The sequence below is a fragment of the Ammospiza caudacuta genome, chromosome 2 (assembly GCF_027887145.1).
Source record: "Ammospiza caudacuta isolate bAmmCau1 chromosome 2, bAmmCau1.pri, whole genome shotgun sequence".
Lineage (NCBI taxonomy): Eukaryota > Metazoa > Chordata > Aves > Passeriformes > Passerellidae > Ammospiza > Ammospiza caudacuta.
This window is the reverse complement of record NC_080594.1, coordinates 121,901,929-121,922,607: the sequence shown is the minus strand read 5'-3', so window position 1 is coordinate 121,922,607 and position 20,679 is coordinate 121,901,929. Positions and strand designations below refer to the sequence as shown.

General features: G+C 47.5%; 1 protein-coding gene across 1 annotated transcript; it reads right to left on the bottom strand.

Annotated features, from left to right (window-relative positions):
* Window positions 1-688: 688 nt before the first annotated feature.
* Window positions 689-18,248, bottom strand: LCMT2 (leucine carboxyl methyltransferase 2). The gene is made up of 12 exons (XM_058824883.1): window positions 18,069-18,248; window positions 17,565-17,745; window positions 15,148-15,304; window positions 14,553-14,742; window positions 13,803-13,910; window positions 11,698-11,788; window positions 9,302-9,559; window positions 7,525-7,755; window positions 6,429-6,526; window positions 4,658-4,845; window positions 4,328-4,463; window positions 689-2,472 (listed from the first exon to the last, which is right to left on the bottom strand). Exons 2-12 carry the CDS (start codon window positions 17,692-17,694, stop codon window positions 2,305-2,307), a joined length of 1,755 nt encoding a protein of 584 aa, XP_058680866.1. The 5' UTR covers window positions 17,695-17,745; window positions 18,069-18,248; the 3' UTR covers window positions 689-2,304.
* Window positions 18,249-20,679: the final 2,431 nt, after the last annotated feature.

Here is a 20,679-nt window from a genome sequence, read left to right as displayed (position 1 = left end):
CCCTGCTGGGGTGGCAGAGGCTGAGGCTGCTGTGTGCCAGGACTGTGGTGCCCAGCACGGTCTGCTCCTCTGGGGCCCTTTTATAGCCTGGCAGAGTCCCTGTGTGACATCATGGGGCAGCCAGAGCCCTCTTTGTGACAGTGTGGGGCAGTCAGAGCCCTCTTTGTGACAGTGTGGGGCAGCCAGAGTCCCCTGTGTGCCATCCCGAGCAGTCAGAACCCCCTTCTGGATGCCCAGGAGCCCACAGGTGGCCAATGGAGAGCCCTTGCTGCCATGCATTCCACACGGCCCTGTTGAAATCTCCAGGATTCCTTAAGTCAGTCAGGTGGTAACAATTTCATTTGACATCATGAATCTGTTTTCAGTTGTTGTTGGATCTGTAATTGCTGGGAGCAGGAGGAGGCTAACTGCTTCATAAAATAGATCTCTTCTGAATAGATGATTTGTCTCAGTTTCATGAGCCTCCATGACACAAGGGCAGTGACCATGCCCCTGTGCTGGGCACTGGTGAGGTTGAACTTCAAATCCTGTGTTCAGTTTTGGGCCCTGCACAACAATAAAGACATTGAGGTTGCTGGAGTGTATCCAGAGATGGGCAATGAAGCTGGGGAAGGGTCTTGTTCTTTAACCCCAGCTGGAAATTCAGTAAAGAAAAAGAGTGAGAAAGAAACTCATAAAGTGAGATCATTTAATAAATAGAAACAAATTGCAAAAATATTGGATGAGAGAAAAGAAAACCTAATTCAGTTAATATTAACAATTTCTCTGCACCCAGCAACTGCTGTGCAGTCAGTCAGACACTCATCAAGGAATCACAGATTGGTTTGGGTTGGAAGGGACCTTAAAGATCAAGTGCCACCATCTTGCCATGGGCAGGGACACCTTCCATTGGACCAGGCTGCTCCAAGCCCCATCCAACCTGGCCTTGGACACTTCCAAACAAAGGGCAGCCACAGCTTCTCCAGGAAACCTGTGCAGAGCCTCACTACCCTCACAGGGAACAATTCCTTCCCAATATCCCATCTATTCCTGCCCTCTGGCAAAGGGAAGCAATTCCCCCTTGTCCTGGCACTCCAGGCCCTTGTCCAAAGTCTGTTTCCTGCTCTCTTGAAGTCAGGGGCTCCAAGGTCTCCCTGGAACCTTCTCCTCCCCAGGCTGAACACCTCCAGCTCTCTCAGACTGTCTCCAGAACACAGGCTCCAGCCTTCGAGCATCTCTGTGGCCTCCTCTGGACTCATTCTAGCAGCTCCACATCCTGAAGGACCAAACGCCATCCAGAGGGAGCTGGATAAGCTCAAGAAGGGCCGTGGGAGCCCATGAGGTTTAACAAGACCAAGTGGTGGTGCTGCATGTGGATCAGGACAACCCCCAGTACCAAACCAGGCTGGGGGATGAAGAGATCAAGAACAGCCCTGGCCAAGAACTTGGGGGTGCTGGTGAATGAAAGGCTGGACATGCCCTGGCCCTGTGTCCCTGTGTGCTGGGCTGATCCCACAGTGTGAGCAGCAGGGAAGGGGGGATTCCTCACTTCTGCCCTGCTCTGGTAAGATCTCACCTCAGTGCTGCCTGCACCTCAGGGGTCCCAGCACAGCAAGGACGTGGAGCTGCTGGAGAGAATCCAGAGGAGACCCCAAAATGATCAGAAGGATGGAGCACCTCTGTGCTGTAAGGAAAGGCTGAGAGAATTGGCATTGTTCAGCCTGGAGAAGAGAAGCTTTGAAGTGACCCAATTGTGGCCTTGCAGCACTTGAAGGGGGCCAAGAAGAAGGATGGAGAGAGACTATTTACAGGGGCCTGGAGAGACTGGACAAGGGAGAACGGCTTCTAACTGAGTAGGTTTAGATTGGATGTTGGGAAGAAATTCTTCCCTGCGAGGCTGGTGAGGCCCTGGCACATACTGCCCCAAGAAGCTGTTGTTGCCCCATCCATCAAAGTGTCCAAGGCCAGGCTGGATGGGGCTTGGAGTAATGTGGTCTAGGGGAAGGTTTCCCTACCCATGGCAGGGGGTAAAACAGGATGGTCTTTACAGTGCCTTCCAAGCCAAACCACACTGTTCTTCACCTCTAAGCACTACTGCTGCCAGCTGCTTTTGAGGTACTGTATTTACAGCAACACAACGAGCCGTAAAAACGCAACAGCCAGTGGGGTGTGAATCCCTCACTGTAACTGTCCCTCCTGATCCCGCCTTCACAAATGCACTCCGGACACAAAGCCTTTGTGGAAATGCTGTGCTGTTTCTGGACCTAGAGTGAACAGGTGTCTCCCCACTGTGCAGCAGCAGGGCTCAGCCCTGCTTGGTCCCACTCAGTGGCTGGCCAGGATGCTGCTGAGGCTCAGCAAGACAGGCTCTGGGTTCAGGTGTGTCCCAAAGGAGAAGCAGTTTCCACCACCGCCAATGACCAACAGCTCCTTCTCATCTGGCAGAAAGACACTGCTGTGATTATGTAGCATTAATGGCCACTCCAGGTGCTCCTGAGAAAGGAAAGGAGATTTTGAACGTACAGGACATCATGCAGTACCACCCCTGAATGTGGGCAAGAGCAGATAGCTAGAGAATACAGGAACAAGCAACCTCTGAGGTGTACTCCTCTGCAACTACCACCCACCAACTTGCAGTTCAGTGATTTTTTAATGAGAAAAAATGCCTTTGTACATCCTGAATCCTAATGCTTTTCCTCCCAAGAAGGTAGCCAGTCAGTTTTGGATTCAATGTAAATCTTTGGCATTCATGGCCTGTGGGAAGGAGTTCTAGAGCTTATCTATGGAATTGGCAGGTTCAAAAGCCTAGAGAGTTTCACCTTAGTCAAAGCAAACAGCCCCTAAGCAAAGGAAGACACCAATCCATTTGCATTCGCTTATTCAGTCTAAACAAAAAAGTTACATTCTTTTAGATACAACTTTACTATCACTGTACCTATCCTCATTGCGGTCCAACAAGGGCAGTCTATTTTATCTAAAGGATATGAGGCACTTACACCTTCTGCTACAGATAATAATTGAAAACTAAGCTACAATTAAGCATGTTTCATGCTTTTATACCCTCAGCAAAATGCTGCAAGATCAACTGGATGCACACACACTGTTCACTATAAAAAACTGACTCATCACAAATTCCAGTTTCACCAACAACAGGTTCCATATGTGCAGTTACCAAAAGAAAGTTGTTTCTTTATATAAAAGATAAATAAAAACTTGTCAGGCCAAAGAAATATTCTTATAGAATCACAGAATGGTTTTGGATGGGACTTTAAACAATGCCACCTTGCTGCAACCTGTGCACTGGCCAGAGACAGCTTCCACTAGAGCAGGCTGCTCCAAGCCCAATCTAACCTGGCCTCTGACTCTTCCAGGGATGGGGAAGCCAAAGCTTTTCTGGGCAGCCTTTGTGGGTGCCTCACCACCCCCTGTCCTACCACTACAGGTGAAATGTCTGTCCCCATCCTTCCTGCAAGCCCCCTTTAAGTACTGGAAGGGGCTCTAAGGTCTCCCCAGAGCCCTCCCTCTCTCTTAATGCTCAACAACCCAAACTCTCTCAGCACATTCTCACAGGAGATCAGCTCCAGCTCTCTGCTGATCTTTGTGGCCCTTCTATGGATTTCATCCAACAGATATATGTCTTTCTTTTACTCAGGGCAGTATTATCTGAGGTGAGGGCTACTCAGAGGCATAGACCAAGTTTTGGCCAGGGTATCCCAAAATCCTGTTGTGTGACACCACCCGTGTGACTGCTCTTCAGTGATTCATACAAGAAAGTCACCAAGTAGTCAAAGTTGGAAGGGTCCTCCAAGCATAATCCACTCCAACCACCCTGCTCAAAGCAGGCTCAACTCAAGCAGGCCTTTCAGTAGCTTGCCCAGTCAGGTTTCAAATATCTCCAATAATGGAAATATGACATCCTCTCTGAGCAACCTGTTCAGGGTCCAATCATCCTTACAGGAAGCTTTTATGTTCCAGTGGAGTTTCCAGCATTTCTGTGCTGGTTTTTTTCTCATGTTTCAGGCAGCAGCTAGAGAACACCAGTTTCCACCCAGAAGTTCTCAATGAAATTATACTACAGACCTTCAAAAGCACTAACTTAGCCTCTGGTTTATCTGTTCCCTTCCTCCACAGACATCCCAAAGTGACAATATCAGTTTTGCTGCCCCCTGTCTGAAACAGAGCAGCTCCATGTTCCAGTCTTCTGCACATTCCATCTGTCCCTCTCTTAACCCTGTACGCTCTCTGTGCTGGGTAACAGCACTTTGGAATTAGATCCTACCTCTCCATAAAGTGACCATGTTCCTTCACAGGACACTGCTCACCCTGACAGGAAAATGTCAGTACTCACCACATTAATCACATAGTTCAAGCAGAGCCCGGTCATGAGGTCGATGACAGTGACACCGGGCACAGAGGATGCATGGAACCACACTCCACCAACGAGCAGAAGCTTTCCTTCATGCACATGTGCAGTATGTGAATACCTGGCAGTTCAAAATGAGGTTGGACTCCATTAGCAGGGGATGTGGGCAGAGACAGGCTGAAGATTCTCTGCTGCATGCTCTGAGCAACCTGTCTAGTTGAAGATGCCCACTGCAGGGAGGTTGTCCTACTTGGCCTTTAAGAGGTCCCTCTCAAACCACACTATTTTATGATGCTCTGAATGCCTTCTGCTTACCGTGGGACAAGAGGAGGGTGTGTCTCTATTGTCTGCCACTGAAAGCCATGTTCAAGCTCCCTCAGAAGGAAAACTGACCCCAAGGGCTGCTCAGCTGCTCCCAGACCTCCTGCAATCAGCACACCTCCTTCCCAGCTGCAGGCACTGTGAGAGTGGCGGCTTTCTGGGACTGGACCATCAACAGCAATCTGGAAAAACACAAGGCCAAGGCTGAAGTTTGCCAAGCTGTCTGCTTAACGTCCAGGCTTTTAAATGCCTTTTCCTGTGTGGCTGAGTTTTGTGACACCCAACCTTCCCCACATGTTCCTCTAGGGACTGCTCCATGCTTCCATTTACACTGTCTCTGGCCCTCAGTACATTTAATATAATCAGCCTTTAGAGGCTTTATTTTCATGCATTTATTAGAGGTAACTTTATCTGCATTCTTGCAGGCTGCTTTCTGCTCAACTGCAGGACTAAAATCCAGAGAAATAAACCTTTAGTGCAAGCACTAAAGGAAAAAATGCAAGGTCAAGCATTAAAGGAATATCACAGCAAATAAGTGATGTAGAAAAATTTGGAGGCCACTTGGTCCATACCTTTCCCCTACAACAAATGAAACTATATGTTATCATCTGGATGGATGGATGTTTATGTAACAGTTTCCAAAAGTCTGCAGTGACAAGAATTTCCCACCTCTTTAGGCAGTCCATTGCAGACTCAGCTAGCTTCACCATCAATAGCTTTCCTTAGTGTCCATCTGATCCTCTGTACTACTTAAAGTTAAAATGGAGAACAATTTTTTTCTTCTCTGCAGCAGTATTTTAGATATTAGATATTATTTCTATCTTGAATCTTCCTCAGATTCAATAGCTAGAAGACTTCAAAACCTCCCCGTGAGGTATGTGGCCTGGTCATTTTTGCTGCATACCTCTATAAAACTGTTTTACACCCTGTCCACCTCCTTTTCAGCTGTCAGTTTTGCGTATTTTACAGGAGTTCGGCTGAGATTAAGAACATGTAGAAAATAAAAGTAGCAATTCATGTGTCTAGCAGGTAACATTCCTGGTTACATAACTGAAGACACAGCGTAGGCCTCCCACAACAGTGGGAATTTGCTTACTCATGCTTAGCTTGTGACCTCTTGCAATTAAGCATCTCCCACCCTACAAGTGTGCTACCTACAAGGTTGGGCTCAAAGAGTTATAGTAAACAGAGTTACACAGGCTGGCGGCCAGTACATAAACGAGGGAGTAAGTCCTCTTCCACTCAATTTCCTTTTATGACACATTCAGCAGTCTAATTGACTGAGGCAAATCGGCAGATGGGGAGGTGGTTTTGATTGTAGCAAAGCTTTTAACACTGTCTCTAAGAGTATCCTTCCACAAAAATGTCCAGCTCACAGCTAGATAATGATGGGAGAGGTGAAAGAAGACAGACAGTATGTTCTCAGTAGCATCCAGCAAAAGGGCAAGAGGAAATGGGCACAAATTGACATAGAAAAAAATACACTTACACATAAAACCCCCTCATATTGTTCTATCAGGGTGGTCAAGCACTGGAGTAGGTTGCCCACAGAGATTGTGGGGTCTCCATCTATGGAGATAATCCTACCAGGACAATATACTGAGCAACCTGCTCTAGACAGACCAGTTTTAAGCAAGAGTGCTGGACTGGACGACCTCTGGATGTCCCTTCCCAGCCCCAGAGTTCTGTAGAGACTGCATTTCACTGAAAAGCTGGGTGTTCAGCAGTCAGCTCTAACTCCAGTGCCCACAGAGTGCATTCTTACCGCAGTGCAGGAGAGCTCTGGAGCGTGCAGGAAATGCCAATCCCCGAGCACAGGCTGCAGAGCAGAACGGCCACCGTACACAAACAGGTACTGCTCACCTGGGGAAACACAGCCAGGAGGCAACACAACTCACAGCCTGCTGTGCCACAGCAGCAAAAACTGCTGTTTGCATAGAGGGGAAGCTGCCAAAAGGGTGCAGTAACGCTTTGGGCAGATGTCAAGGACGTGCATTTACTGCACTGTGCCCTGTCCTTTCATTGATTCAGAATGGACTGTGCAGGTAACACCAGTGTTGGTCACTTTCTGCAGCTACAAAGCAATATCAAGGCAAAAGTAAGATGAAACAGTACAGTCTGACAAAGACAAAACCCAGTGTAAAATTAATAAAATTTTTTAGCATTTGCTTTTTGGATATAAAATTCTGACTGGAAGGCTTAATGCTACAGTGTTAATTAAGCATTGTTCCACAAATGGAAAGTGTGCTCCAGCCTAGACTAACAACTGCTTAACAATTCCTTCCTGCTCCCCTTGGAGAGTTCCCTGGCAGCTGCAGGAATGGGACACCTAAGGAAAGGACAGCTTTCAGCTCCCGAATGCCACTGCTCAAGTTTTTGCCCCTTACAATCTGGATCTTTTAATAGACCAACCTTTAGCTTGCTGTTGCAGGACCTGATTCTAGAGCTGTTCACAACTACTGAGTGTTTGTCAATTGCTACTAGAAAAGTAACATTTCTTCTGAAGGACCTTGGGATAAAGAGCTTGGGATCCTGTTCCCCAAAAAATATCCTTCAGAGAGAGCAAAACTTATTTCTGCCATGATCAAGCAAGAGTAACTTCAGCCATGGATGATCTCAAAGAATCGGTCTTCCAGAATGGATTACAGTAGGTTTCAATCCTACTTGCCACTGGGGATTATGCAGATAACAAAATAAAAAGTTACCATATTTGAAGTGTCAAGAAGAGATCTCAAAGCCTCCTAATTTCTTACTACTGTCACGCTTGAGGAATGATCAATATGAACTTCATGAAATTCAACAAGGTCAAGTGCAAGATCCTGCATCCCTGTAGCCATCTCCACTCCTTCCAGGCTTTTTACCTTTGAATGTAATTTCAGTTGTGCTGTGTCTCCAACGCAAAGCTGCTGCTTCAGCATCAGGCTGCAGACTTGCAAGCTCCACTGCAACGTCACCTGGGCCTGAAGCACCACAGGTTTTGGGGAACTTCAGCCACAACATTCCCAAGCCTGTGCTCGATGGGGATGTCCGTCCTCCTACCACCAGAGCCAGAGTGTCCGAGAGACGAGACACAGTATGGTACAACCTCTCACCTGTGCAGATACAAAACATCATGCTTCACACAAGTGGTTTTTCTGTGAAATTTATAATCATTTAAGTTGGAAAGGACCCTTAAAGATCACCAAGTCCAACCATTCCTCCAGCACTCTCAAGGGCAAAACTAAATCATGTCCCCAAGAGCCACTTTTACACGGCTTTTAAATCCTTCCAGGGATGTGGACTTCACCACTACCCCCGGTAGCCTGTGCCAGGCATGGACAACCCTTTTCTTAGAGACATTTTTCTCAGTATGCAACCTAAACCTCCCCAGCACAGCTTGAAGCCATTTCCTCTTGTCCTGTCCCTTGTCTCCTGTGAGAAGAGGCTGACCTCCACCTGGTTACACCCTCCTTTCAGGTAGTGGTGAAGAGTGAGAAGCTTCCCCTGAGCCTCCTTCTCTTCAGGCTGAGCTGCCCGCCCTGCCCAGCTCCCTTGGGCACTACTACAGTGAGCTTACAGCAGTGGTGCAGGAGGGAAGAGCAGCAGACGCCATCCACCTGGACTCACACAAAGCATTTGGCACTGTCCTGCCCAGCACCCAGTGTCTGAACTGCAGACATGGGTTTGACAGAGGGAGCACTCAGTGGGAGATGATTCTCACCCTCTATGCTGCTTTTCTGAGACTCCACCTGGAGTTCTGCATCCAGGTTTGGCACCCCCAGCACAATTAAGACATGGAGCTGTTGGAAAAATTCAGAGTCCACTAGCTTGATCAAAGGGTTGAAGCCCCTCTGTTCTAAAGCCAGGCTGAGAGTGTGGGCTGTTCAGCCCAGAGAAGTGAAGGCTCCAGGCAGACCTTAGCACCCCTTCCAGTGCTTAAAGGGACTCCAAGAGAGCTGGAGAGGGACTTTGGAAAAGGGCCTGCAGTGACAGGACAAGTGGGAACAGCTTCTGACTGCCAGAGCATAGGGTTAGATGGGGTATTGGGAACAAATTCTTCTTTGTGAAAGTGTGGAGGCTCTGGCACAGGTTGCCCAGAGAAGTGGCTGCCATTTGTCTAGAAGTGTTCCACACCATGCTGGATGGGGCTCTGGCTAACCTGGCCTACTGGAATGTGTCCCTTCCCCTGGCAGAGGGTTGGAGCTAGATGATCTCTGAAGTCCCTTCCACCCCAACCCTTCTGTTATTCTATGACTCCAGCCCCTCAGTGTCTCTCTTTCTGTTAGAGACCCAGACAGGACTTGGCACTCCCAAGGGTCTCTGCAGTGCCCAGCAGAGAGAGACAATCACTGCCCTGGGGCTGTGCCCACGCCAGGCTGGTACCAGCCAGGTGCCATTTGCTTTCTTGCCCACCTGGGCCCATGTTCAACCACAGTCAAACAGAACCCCCAGGTCCTTTTCCAGCTTTCCAGTCACCCTGCCCTCAGCCAGGGGCACTGCATGGGGCTGTGGTGACCAAAGGGCAGGAAGGGACAGTCAGCAAGCAGACCTGTCAGGTGTCTGTGACTGCCAGCATCACTGTGCCGTGACAGCACTCTTTTTCTTTTTCACTAGACTTTCTCTGGCTTTTAGCACAAAGCCATGGGTATGGGAACTCACCCCATCTTTGATCAGGAGCATTCTGTGTCACACAGACAGCCTCCCAGTGGCCTGCATGCCTGCTCAGCAGGTGGACATTCCTCACACGGCAGTGCTGCCCATGCTCCTCCCCAAAGCCTCCCGTGGTGACAATCACGTTGGGCTTTACAAGAAGAGAGCGGTGACCGTAACGCCTCAGGCCAGGAACCCCTGAGAGCCCTGCACACACTGCTGCAGGGACACTGCCTGCCACCCCGACAGGACCAGCGTGACGGGGCACTGGAGACAAAGAGAAACAAAGAACTTGGGCACAAACACAACCAACGACTACATCTTAACCAAGAGATTAAGCACGTCACCTTTTCAAAATGAACATTCATCTTTTCAAGAAAAATAACTGAGAAGCAAGTTGACAGTGCACACAGATAATCTGACATGCCCTAGAAAACAGGATGTAATAATGGTTAAAACTACCACTGTACTAACTGTAACTTCTACTCTGCTCACTCAGCTCCTGCAGTTCTGAGACTGCTTTCATGGGATGGACACAGGACTGGCCAGGCAAGTGCAGTGTCCTAACTGCTGCAGCAGGATATGAACCACTAGAGTACCTTCAAAAGGAGGAGGTGTCTGATTAAGGCAATATTTGGCCACATGAACAGCAAAGAACAGCAGAAAAAGGACAAACACCTGGAAGCTGATTTCAAAGTTTCCTGTCAGATTTTGATCCTACCTCCACAGAAGCACTGAAATAACATTCTGCAGCATGACAAGTAATCCATTAACTCCAGTGGTCCTACTACAGGGGAGTATTTCCAGTTACCTAAGTATCTTCTGTTCTAAATATTATATCCCTTAGCATGAAGCAAACTCTCAGCACAGGACTCTGGCTCACCTACACATTGTTTTCTTTAATCAGTTTGGAATCTGTGTCCTCTTTGTTTTAATCAAGGTCTTTATTCTTGTGTTGTAAGAGATGATGAAGAGGAGGAGCAGCTCACAGTCCAGTTTTTGTATGCCATAGTCAGAAAAATTGCCTGTACTGATCATTGCTTTGCACATGACCCTACTTAATAATTTGATGAAGTAATAAATTTCATCTCCTTGGGCTTAAATATCTTTTTACAGACTCATTTTTTAAAGATGAATGAGTTTTTCATGTCACAACATATACTTACCATGATCTCTTTGGAAGATGTAGTACTTGCACTCTCTTGAATTGGGACCCAAGTCTATCTGAGAGGATAACTGGGGGCATTTATTGATATTACAGACATATCTTTTGCATTCCCAGTAAAATATATCTAAGCATGGACAATGTACTGGATTTTAAGGCTTTTGCTATCAGTTTTGAATACAACAGAGATAGCAGCAGGAATACTCTAATCCTGTCTCTAATTAATCAAATGTCTTCACTATAGTAAAGTTCGTTAAGAAAATGTCAGATTTTTTTTCTTAATTTAAGGATAGATACTATGTGTTTAGGAGCCTCCAGGATTTAACTTAAGGACCAGTGACAACCACACAGTAAATCTCTTTGGCTTCAATTTCCCAACATCTCCAAATCTAATTGAGACACAACACATGGATTCAGTGGCCTTGCTGGCCTCAGGAATGTCATCCTGCCTATCCTTTTTCAGCTGCTTTTCTTGCTCCCTAGAACACAGATTTCAACTCTCTCTTGAAGCTACAACTACCTGTGGTGCTATACTGTGAACACTAGTGATATAAAACAGGCTAAAAATAACCTTCAACTTTCTATCCTGAAAAAGGAAGCAATCAGTCAAAACCAGGAATTTCTTGGACTGCTATGGCCACCAAATCCTTTTTATCTTGGAAAGACAATCTTGGTCTGGGCTTTTCCCCAGCTGTACCACTTTTCTCCCATCTAAAAAAGGTGACATGCAGATTTAAAAAGCATTTCAGAAACAGAAATATGGTAGGTACAACTGCATCCACTTGGGATAAGGAAGCAAAGCACAGCTTCATGTCAAGCTCCTGAGTGGTCTGGGCAGGGCAGTAAAGAAAACAGAACAACCTTCTGGGAGCTGGAAGGAGAGAATGGCACGTGGAGGCAGCCAGGAATAAATTCAAAAGGGATCTCGAAAACAGGACTAGGAGCAGGGCAGGCTGGCATTGATTGCAGCCATGCACTGGAGGGGCTCATGTGTGAACAAATGACAAGCTGATCAGACTGAGAGGGTCAATGAACTGAAAGAACAGCAGCGACCAGAACCAGCAGCACTAGGCCACAGCCCTGGCCTTGGTTTGGACAGCAGAACTATTGTGGAGGAGAGGAGAAAGCTACCAGACAGCAGCATCCCATCAGCCCCTTCCAGGCTTTCAGTGCCTCCTAAAACCTCTCAGAGACACCTACATGAGATAAAAGAGTAATGTGAAAAGTGCTTGGTGTGTACCTGTCCCACTGGGTGACAACGGAGTCCAGGAAGGTTCCATCCCCTTCGATGCAGCCAACACAAAGTAATGAGAACACTTCAGATGCCATTCCTGTAGCAAGCCCAAAGTAACAAACAAACAAACCAATAAAGGAAGAACCAAACAAAAAACAATCCCCTTCAAAATCTTCAGGCAAATAGTAGTAAGGACCTCAGAATAGCCAAGGTGACCAAAACAAATACCAACAGCCTAGCACTGTTCTCATCAATGGTCAAAATCAGAGGGGTAAAGCTGAATTGGAGAAAGAACTGGTGGGTAAATACCTCTCTCACTCCAACTTGCAAAAATTTACTTCCAACAGTTAACAAAGCCCAGGGATCTTCTAAACAAGAAGCTGTATTGAACAATCCTCGATGGATTTTTCATGCATGAACGTACCCATCTGCTCTTTGAACTCACATAAACTTTAACATGCCCAACATACATCCCATAGCTTAACTATGTGTTGCATGGGAAAGTTCTTTTTGGAATCAGCTTCCCGTTATGCCTCTGAGTTCTGATAATAAAAAAGAGTGAGGTCTTTATACCAGAGCGATTGAAGTGATTCCAAGGAAATCACAAATGTTAAAAGGTGCAACAGGCTCTGTGCCGGACAATAATACATCATTTTCAGTCTGGCCTTAGAAACATTCTGAGGCAGAAGCACAAGCAAAAGGCAGGCACAGGAAGCCAGCAGCAATGAGAGTTCACTGTGGCGTTTATGGACATTAGGGAATTGAGTGTGTTCATTCCCCTGGGGTGGGATACATTCAGCCAACTAGCAAGTTGTGACTAGCAAGCATAAACATGAATTTAAAAGGCACAAGAACTCTTTGTATCAGCTTCACTGCCCCAACCCATATTAGGAGTAAAAAGCATCTTTTGAAAAGTACATTAATCCAGAAATTAATGTAAATATTGAAAATGGAACACTATTAGTCCCTAAGAAAATTGTTCTAAAAATCGTCTCCCTCCACACTGGGTGTCTATTTTACATTTTTTACCTAATTTGACCAAGCTTGTTTACAGTAATTCCTTGGATCTTAATCTTTCTCTCAAAGGCTAACTGTAGAGCTCTCTGTTGTCACATCGTTTACTCCTGTGCATGTTTCCAGCTCGGATTCATGCACATTAACCTCCTTTGTAAGGAAAACAATACCAAGGCTTTACCTTCCCACTGTATGAGCAATGACCTTGACCTACAGTTCCAGTAGACATTTCTGAACCACTTAGCAAATCTGCCACCACTTTCAGTCACCACTTTTGCATTAATATGGCAGAGCAGATCCTAGCATGTTGGCAAAATAAATTCAAGCACATTCAATTGTTTTCATACTACAGTTATTCAATTTCTAGAAGTATAAATAGAAAACCATAAAATCAAAAGGGAAACTTCTAGTAAGTATTCCACAGGATATTTAGCTCAAGTAACTCACTATCTTGCACTTATCTTCACTTCTATACTTCAAATACTCAGAAACTTTGCCAGCAGTTAATATAAAAATGGCAAAGAACAGAGTCATAGTTGAATTTCAATCATTAATGCATGGCTGTACAAAGTCAGACCAAAAAAATCTGAAATTAGTAACCTGTATCCAACAATGACAAACAATAAAGTCGTCTATGGAAATGGAAGGGAGCAGGAAAAGTGCATCTGCTTTCCCCAGGAATGCTTTCAACCAACTGTAGTCAGGACCATCACATTAGGTGCATATTTATGTATTCATTAATCCTTAACAGATTTCTCTTTCATTAAAGTAATTGTCCCTTGAATCCATGCCAACTTTTAGCATGTATAACTTTTTTTATACTACCAGGTGGTTTGCTATGACAAGCCTGTGTCCTTGAGAGACTGCTCAAGGAAGGGAGGAAGGAACATGCAGCTTCTCTAAGATCAAGGAGAGCCTTCTTCCCATGCTGCTTCACCAGGAGCTCCCCATGGCTTAACTAAGCTGTTCCAAGGTCCTTTCTGCCTCCAGGAACACCTGTGCCCAGCAGCTCTGTACAGAACTGCAACCATAAGAAATTGCAAATACCTTCTGATATCAAAGCCAGGTCCCTGATCTTCAGAATAATGGAGGGTTACCTCATACTCATCAAAAGGCTCCAGAGTCTGCACTCTTTGCTGCTCATCTTCTGGAATACAACAGGTGAAAAACTCATTCATATCCATGACACTGCACTCAGTCCAGCCCTAAAAGACAAATCCCTCGAAGTTATCACCCCTGGAAGGACAGAAACTCACTTCCCACAGGAAAACAAAGACCCTAAATTAAACACCTGCATGAGCCACTAAGACTGTTTAGCTAAAGCAAAAGCTTCCTAAAAACTGGCGAAAATAGATCTCTCATCTGTAAAGTTCTAAAAAATTTAACTTATTACATCAAAAGTCTCAGAGGAACCCATTAATCCCATAGGAGGCAGAAGGCTGTGAGCCAGTTGGAAGCACCTCCTGATGACAATTCATGTTAGCAGAGAAGGCAGCAGCTCAGCCTCAGCCCTGTCTGCTTCAGCCCATACCTGAGCAAGCACTCGGTGTTCCCCCCATCCTCAGGTAAATCCTGCCTGGTGCCTGCCCTGGAACTGCAGTGCTCACCTGGGCCAGGAAGCGCCCGTGCTGGGCCAGGCAGTCAGGATACAGCCCCAGTGAGCCCACCATGGAGCTGCAGTGCTCACCTGGGCCAGGAAGCGCCCGTGCTGGGCCAGGCAGTCAGGATACAGCCCCAGTGAGCCCTGGATGGAGCTGCAGTGCTCACCTGGGCCAGGAGGCACCCGTGCTGGGCCAGGCAGTCAGGATACAGCCCCAGTGAGCCCACCATGGAGCTGCAGTGCTCACCTGGGCCAGGAAGCGCCCGTGCTGGGCCGGGCAGTCGGGATACAGCTCCAGCGAGTGCAGCGCCGTGCTCAGCTGCCTGAAGTGCTGCTGCATGATGTGCCCAAAGGGGTCCTGAGGCTGCACCTGCTCGTACAGCAGGAAGCACGCCCGAGGGAAACGCTCTGCTGCCCACTGAATCAGGGCATCTGACCTGTTGGGAGAGTGTGGTAAGAAATTAAACTGAGGGCCCTACAACAGATGCAATGCATCCTTCTGCAACACCACAAAGCTGCTATTGAGGCATCCTGACAAGTGGCAACACACTAACGAGAGTGCTGGGCTGAACATCTCCTCCCCACCTGCACAGACAACTCAGGGGATGAGAAGAACAAAACCCTCAAAATTCTTCATTTGAGATTTTTCTTCTTTCTTTCCTTCCTTTTAGGATATCATGTGGACATCAATCACATCATCCTAATTACGATGTAGGGAGCTATTTGGGACACCACAGAATTCCCAAGGTTTCAGTTCCAAGAGACCAGGTCTCCGAGCCCAAGGTGATACACTCAGAAAGAAGCCTGCTGTTTGCAGGGCAAGAGAGGAGAACCAAGCTCACCTGGCGGTCTCCATGTAGGTGAGCACCACCTCTGCGATGAAGAGCGTGAGGATTTCATTGTTCAGTCCTGCTTCCTCCAGGGTTCTCTCCAGCTCAGGGAGCTCTGATAAATCCACTCCCAGTAATTTATAATCATCTCCAGAAATGGTAATGGCTCCTGGGAGATAAAAATGATGCAACCTCACTATGGTGCTGCTGCAATACTGAGACCAAAAGAGACAAACATGAAAATCAAACCCACAGGCAATCACTCACAAGGCTATGTCCAAAAACTATATTTCTCTGTAACATGTACAAGAAAATCCCCATCAATACATGACCCATGAAGGGATAGTGCCATGTGAGCCATTAATGCAGGTCTAAAACTCCTGTATTCCTAATGCAAATTTCACCTACAGACTTCTCATTGAATTATTACACTTACTATAACAACAAAACTTTATTATATTTACTTTAAGAGAATTTTTTTTGAACCACTGTAATTCAAAATCAAACCTAAAGGGCTCTCATTTATACACCTTTCACTTTAAGAAAGCATCATTGCTTTGATAGAATTTCAATGGCTCCCCCCACAATTAGAACACCATTGTCAGGTTTCCTAGGCTTGGTTGGTTTGTTTGCTAAACAGATTTCATTTCTGTATAATGGCACAGCGTCCTGAAACTGCACATGCTAGCTCTCAGCAAGCACCAGGACCTGACTCACAGACCACCCTCCTCAGAAATAAGTTCCAGTTTATGATCTGCAAGCATTACCATACCTCTGTAACCCATCAGAATAGGGTAAGTTATGGCCTGGTTTTGACCTTTTCAGTCAAAACCATATCATTAACAAAGCAAACTGTAAAGTACCTTTAGAAATCACCTACTCTGTCCCTGCAGCCCAACAACTGTACCTGTCCTGAGGACACTTAACCTACACTGTTGTCAAATGCAGACACTTCTGGAGGTAAAATGGTCTTTTTCAGAAATCCATCACAGTGTTCTAATTTCGTCTAACTTGTCCATCCATCCTTTGCTGACCTCTGGACAAAGACAATAGGGTATTTCCAGCTGTCTGAGACCTTCCTTTAAGCACCTGAAGACACTTGGTACGGACAGAGTTCCCTGCCACAGGACTCCGCAAATATTAAAAATGTGCATGGATTCAGGCAGGAAAGGAACAAGCGCATGGAAGAGCTACTCACTGAGACCTGTGAGTCGGGAACTCACACTCTGTAGTCTTCCATCTGTGTTTAAATTAATCAATGCCATCTAAATGCAGAGGCTAACATACGTCCCTACTGCATTTCATTCCATGTCTGCCAGACCATTCATGTACTTTCCCAAACTCCTACACTCACTCATCTTATTGCAAATCCCCATGTTTCCTGCAGGTTTATGACATTTCATATTCTACAGCACATCATCTAGAGCATTACTGGAAATGCTGGAGGAAAACAGATGCAGGAGAAACCTCTAGCGATCCACACGCTTTGCATTCCTCCTTTTGCCCCTCAGCACTCAGCTGGAACAAAATTCTGCAGTAGTTTCACAAGGCTCATTTTCTCCTGCCTTGGAGGGCAAAAGAAAAGTCAGGAGACATAACAACTAATGTTTTATTACAGTCAAGACACTTGAGAGTCAAACCTTCTCTCTTACCCATCAAGCCCATAAATCATTGTATAATTTAGGGTGCAAGGGAGAGTTAAAAGTCATCCTGTCCAAATACTTCCTCATGGCAATTATCTGTGTCATGTAACTCAAAGTTTGTCCAGTCAGGCTCTAGCTCTGTAGTGGTTTTGGTCTCCAAGGCTGGAGATTCCATTACCTTTCCAGGCAATCTGTTCCCATTTTTAACTACTCGTGGCACAATCTTCCCCCAACATTTTCTTTATACATCACTGGAATTTCCTCTTTTTTGCCACTTTCAACTGTCCCTTGACTACTTGCTTTATGTCCTCAAGAAAAGTGTGTCTCTGTCCTTTCTAACCTCTCCCAACAGGCAAGCTGAAGAGTGCTGTAAGACTCACCTCCCTCCCAAACTCCTCCCCAGACGGCTGAACAAAACCAGCTCTCAGCCTCCCCTCCTACATCACTTCATCATCCTCATAACCTCCCACTGGACACGCTACAGTTTGCCACTGGTTTGGGACCAGTATGCTCCAAGCTGGACACAGCCTTTCAGAAATTGCAACAGAAAAACCTGACCTTGGTTTGATTGGTTTGATATAATCAGCTCCTGACAAATCCATCCTGGCTTCTTGTTATCTCCCAATGCTTACAAATTATTTGTTTCAATGTTTTTCATAAAATGAATATCCTTTTCATCTACAATTTCATAATTTCCCTGCTATAATCTCCTGCTTTTTGAAGGCTGAAGCTGTGTTTATTCTTTCTAAACACTTTGTACAAAAAAATCTTCCATGAATGCCATACCTAATCCTTCCCCTCCAGCGTCTCCCACCAGTGCTGACAACTCCTTCACTCCTTTGATCAGAGCAGCTTTTTGGCATGCCACATCTGGGAAATCTACCTCATACACCACAGTGTGCTGCAGAAGACCCATATCCTTCAAACGGAAGTATAAGGAATCAAAGCCAGCACCTAAAGACAGGATCTGCAGAGAAAGCAGCAGAAAAAAGTTATACTCAACTCTAGCAGCATCTTGAGCATCTAGGCGTGAAAAATATTAAATATCATCTGTAGAGTGACAAAATCAGTCAACCTCCTGCAAGAGGCAGAGGAATCCTGTGTGGATATTGCCCCCTCTCCCAATACTTCTGCCGAAGTGACGCACGGACAGCCAGAGTACTGCCAGCCAGATTCTGTGCCCTGCTGGGAAAGGATCCCAACAGAGGCACTGACGAGTCACTGCCCACATGCCAGAAAGGCTTTATACACATTTACTGTGACATGCCAGAGGTCCCAGAGAAAATGCACCTGTGTCCTGGGCAGGCTCTGTGTCTTCAGCAGGAAGTCCTGAACACAGTGATCCACAGCACGGGCACGGATGTAATAACCCCTGCAGGAGCAAATTCAGTTATAATCACTCTCCAGGACCTGATTTCTCCAGCACTGGCAACTTCAATTTAAAAAAAAAATAAAGATTTTTTTTTTTCTCTAAGCTTCTACCCAATAATTCCCTGTTTACATACCTGCACTGGGAGATGATTTTGTCATCTCTAGAGCTTGCTAATAAATACAGATCTCCTGCAATCAGTGTGCATATTAGCCATCAGGACAACAGATAATGCAGAGAAAATGTGCAGATACCCCAGGTGGACCTGTTCTGTTTTGCACCAGTAAATATCTGCTGAATCCTGGCAGTGATGATGCTCCCTGGCAATGCAGATAGCTGATACCTGAGTTCCTGCCCCAAACCACATGCCACAACAAAATGAATGCGTGTGCTCATGTAGTGAGAAGGGAACAAAAAAGGGAGGAAAAGCAGTCAGGAGAGGAATCCTGTTCTCTGGCTTTTGAATAAATGCACCTAAGTCAGAGTAACTCCTGGAAAGCATTTACCATTTCCCTAGCCTGGCATGGACTGATGCCTCTTGGCATTCTCTTTTAGTTAGTTTCATCCCAGATCCACCTGGCTATATTCCAGCTTCTTTCACCCCTTTAAGAAGCATGTTATCGTCTTCACACCTCACAGGGACCTCACAGTCCAAGACGTCCCCAAAATTGTTGATAAATGCAATACAGAACTCTTCCTGTGAATTCAGCTTGGCATGCCAATGTTGTGTGACAAGTCAATGCAGGTTTCCTGATGAGCCACACACATCTTCATAGGCATGCAAGCTTCTGTTTGATTTTCCCCTGAATGAAACTCCTTTGGCAATTCACAGACTTCTGGATTGCATTAAACTATTCTCCTCAAATTACGTAAATTCCACAACGTCACCCTCTGCAAAGACACATTAAAACATTCTTGTATGTTACAAAGCTCTGGAGAAGTTCTCCTGGTCAGACACCACCGACTCAAAAGATCTTGCTTCCCAGTGCCACCAGATACCTTACAGAAATTGTAACATTCTGGGGAGTTAATGAGAAAGCTATTGATGTTATAACACTATTGGTACATTTTCAAATATTACAAAGTTTTCAGCAGCATTGAACACTGGAGTTAGGAACCAGTCTGGTGGCATATCATTCTCAGGACAAACCATTCAGTTTTGGTCCAGAGGCCATTAACATTATATTAACAGTCTAACAAGGTTACACTACTGCGAGACAGGGCACTGCACGTTGCCACTCTGCCGCTCTGTACTTTGCCTGAACTGTGTGTGAGAGGCTGTGCCTTGCCCAGCTGACAGCTCCAAGCATGAGGGTTGCGGTGGAAGGGATCTGAAGCTGCTCTCGTTCCACCCCTGCCACGGCAGGGACACCTGCCACTGTCCCAGGCTGCTCCAGGTGCCCAACCTGGCCATGGGCACCTTCAGCAGCCACAGCCGCTCTGGGCACCGGAGAGCCAGGGCCCCGCCACCCTCACAGGGAAGATGTCCCTACCGATATGTAGCCCAGACCGACTCTCTTTCAGCTCAAAGCCGCTCCCCCCATTCCGTGCTGTCGCTCCGGCTCTCCGCAGTCCGAGGCGCCGAGATCCCTCCCGCGCCCCGCGGGCACCGGAGCAGCCGCAGGTGCTGCCGAGCCCTCGCTCCTCACCGGTGGATCAGGGGCGCCCGCCGCCGCCGCCGCTCCGCCAGGAGCCGCAGGAACCGGTCCCGGATGTAGCCCCGCGCTGCCGCCGAGCACTTGCTGACGGCACTGCTGCCGCCGGTGCCCTGCACCTGCCGGGGCAATGACACGGCGCTGCTGCCGCTCCCGGCCGGCACCGCGACCCCAGAAACGCACGGGATGGCGGGGCCGGGCAGCCCCGGGAGGACCCCGAGGGGAGCGGACAGCAGTGCCCACCGCCGTCGGATCCCCCTCCGACCCAGCCTCCGCTTCCCCTCGCCCTCCGAAGCAGCCGGGCCGAGGCTCCCCGGGCTGTTCCCCGCAGCAGCCGGCCCCCGGGGGTGGCTTAGGGCCCGGGGGTGGCTCTCGGAGCGGGGGTGGCACTCGGAGCGGGGGTCACTCACAGCACCGGGTGTCACTCACCGCCCGGGGGTCACTCACAGCGCCGGGACGCCCGCGGCCCATCCTGCGCACGCCGCACCGACACCGACCGGAAGCGCGCGCAGCGCGGGAGGCAGAGAGCGCAGAGCGCGCCCCCTGCGGGCCCGGCCTGGCAGTGCCGGTGCCGCCCGCGGAGCGCGCCCCCTGCGGGCCCGGCCCGGCACTGCGGTGCCGCCCGCGGAGCGGGAACCATCGGGCCCGTCCGTCCCGGTGACACGGGCAGGGACAGCCGGCACCGGACCCATCCACCGGCCCTGATCGCTGACAGCAACCACAGGAACCTGGTCACACGAGACATGCTTCCTGGTCATTGTTTATAGTGTAAACATCTCCAGAAAACCCCATCACTCTCCAGGAAAATACCGTGATTTTCTCAGTCTTTGATGTTCACTGGAATCTTGCCTCCATCAAAAAGAGTGATAGAAAGGAA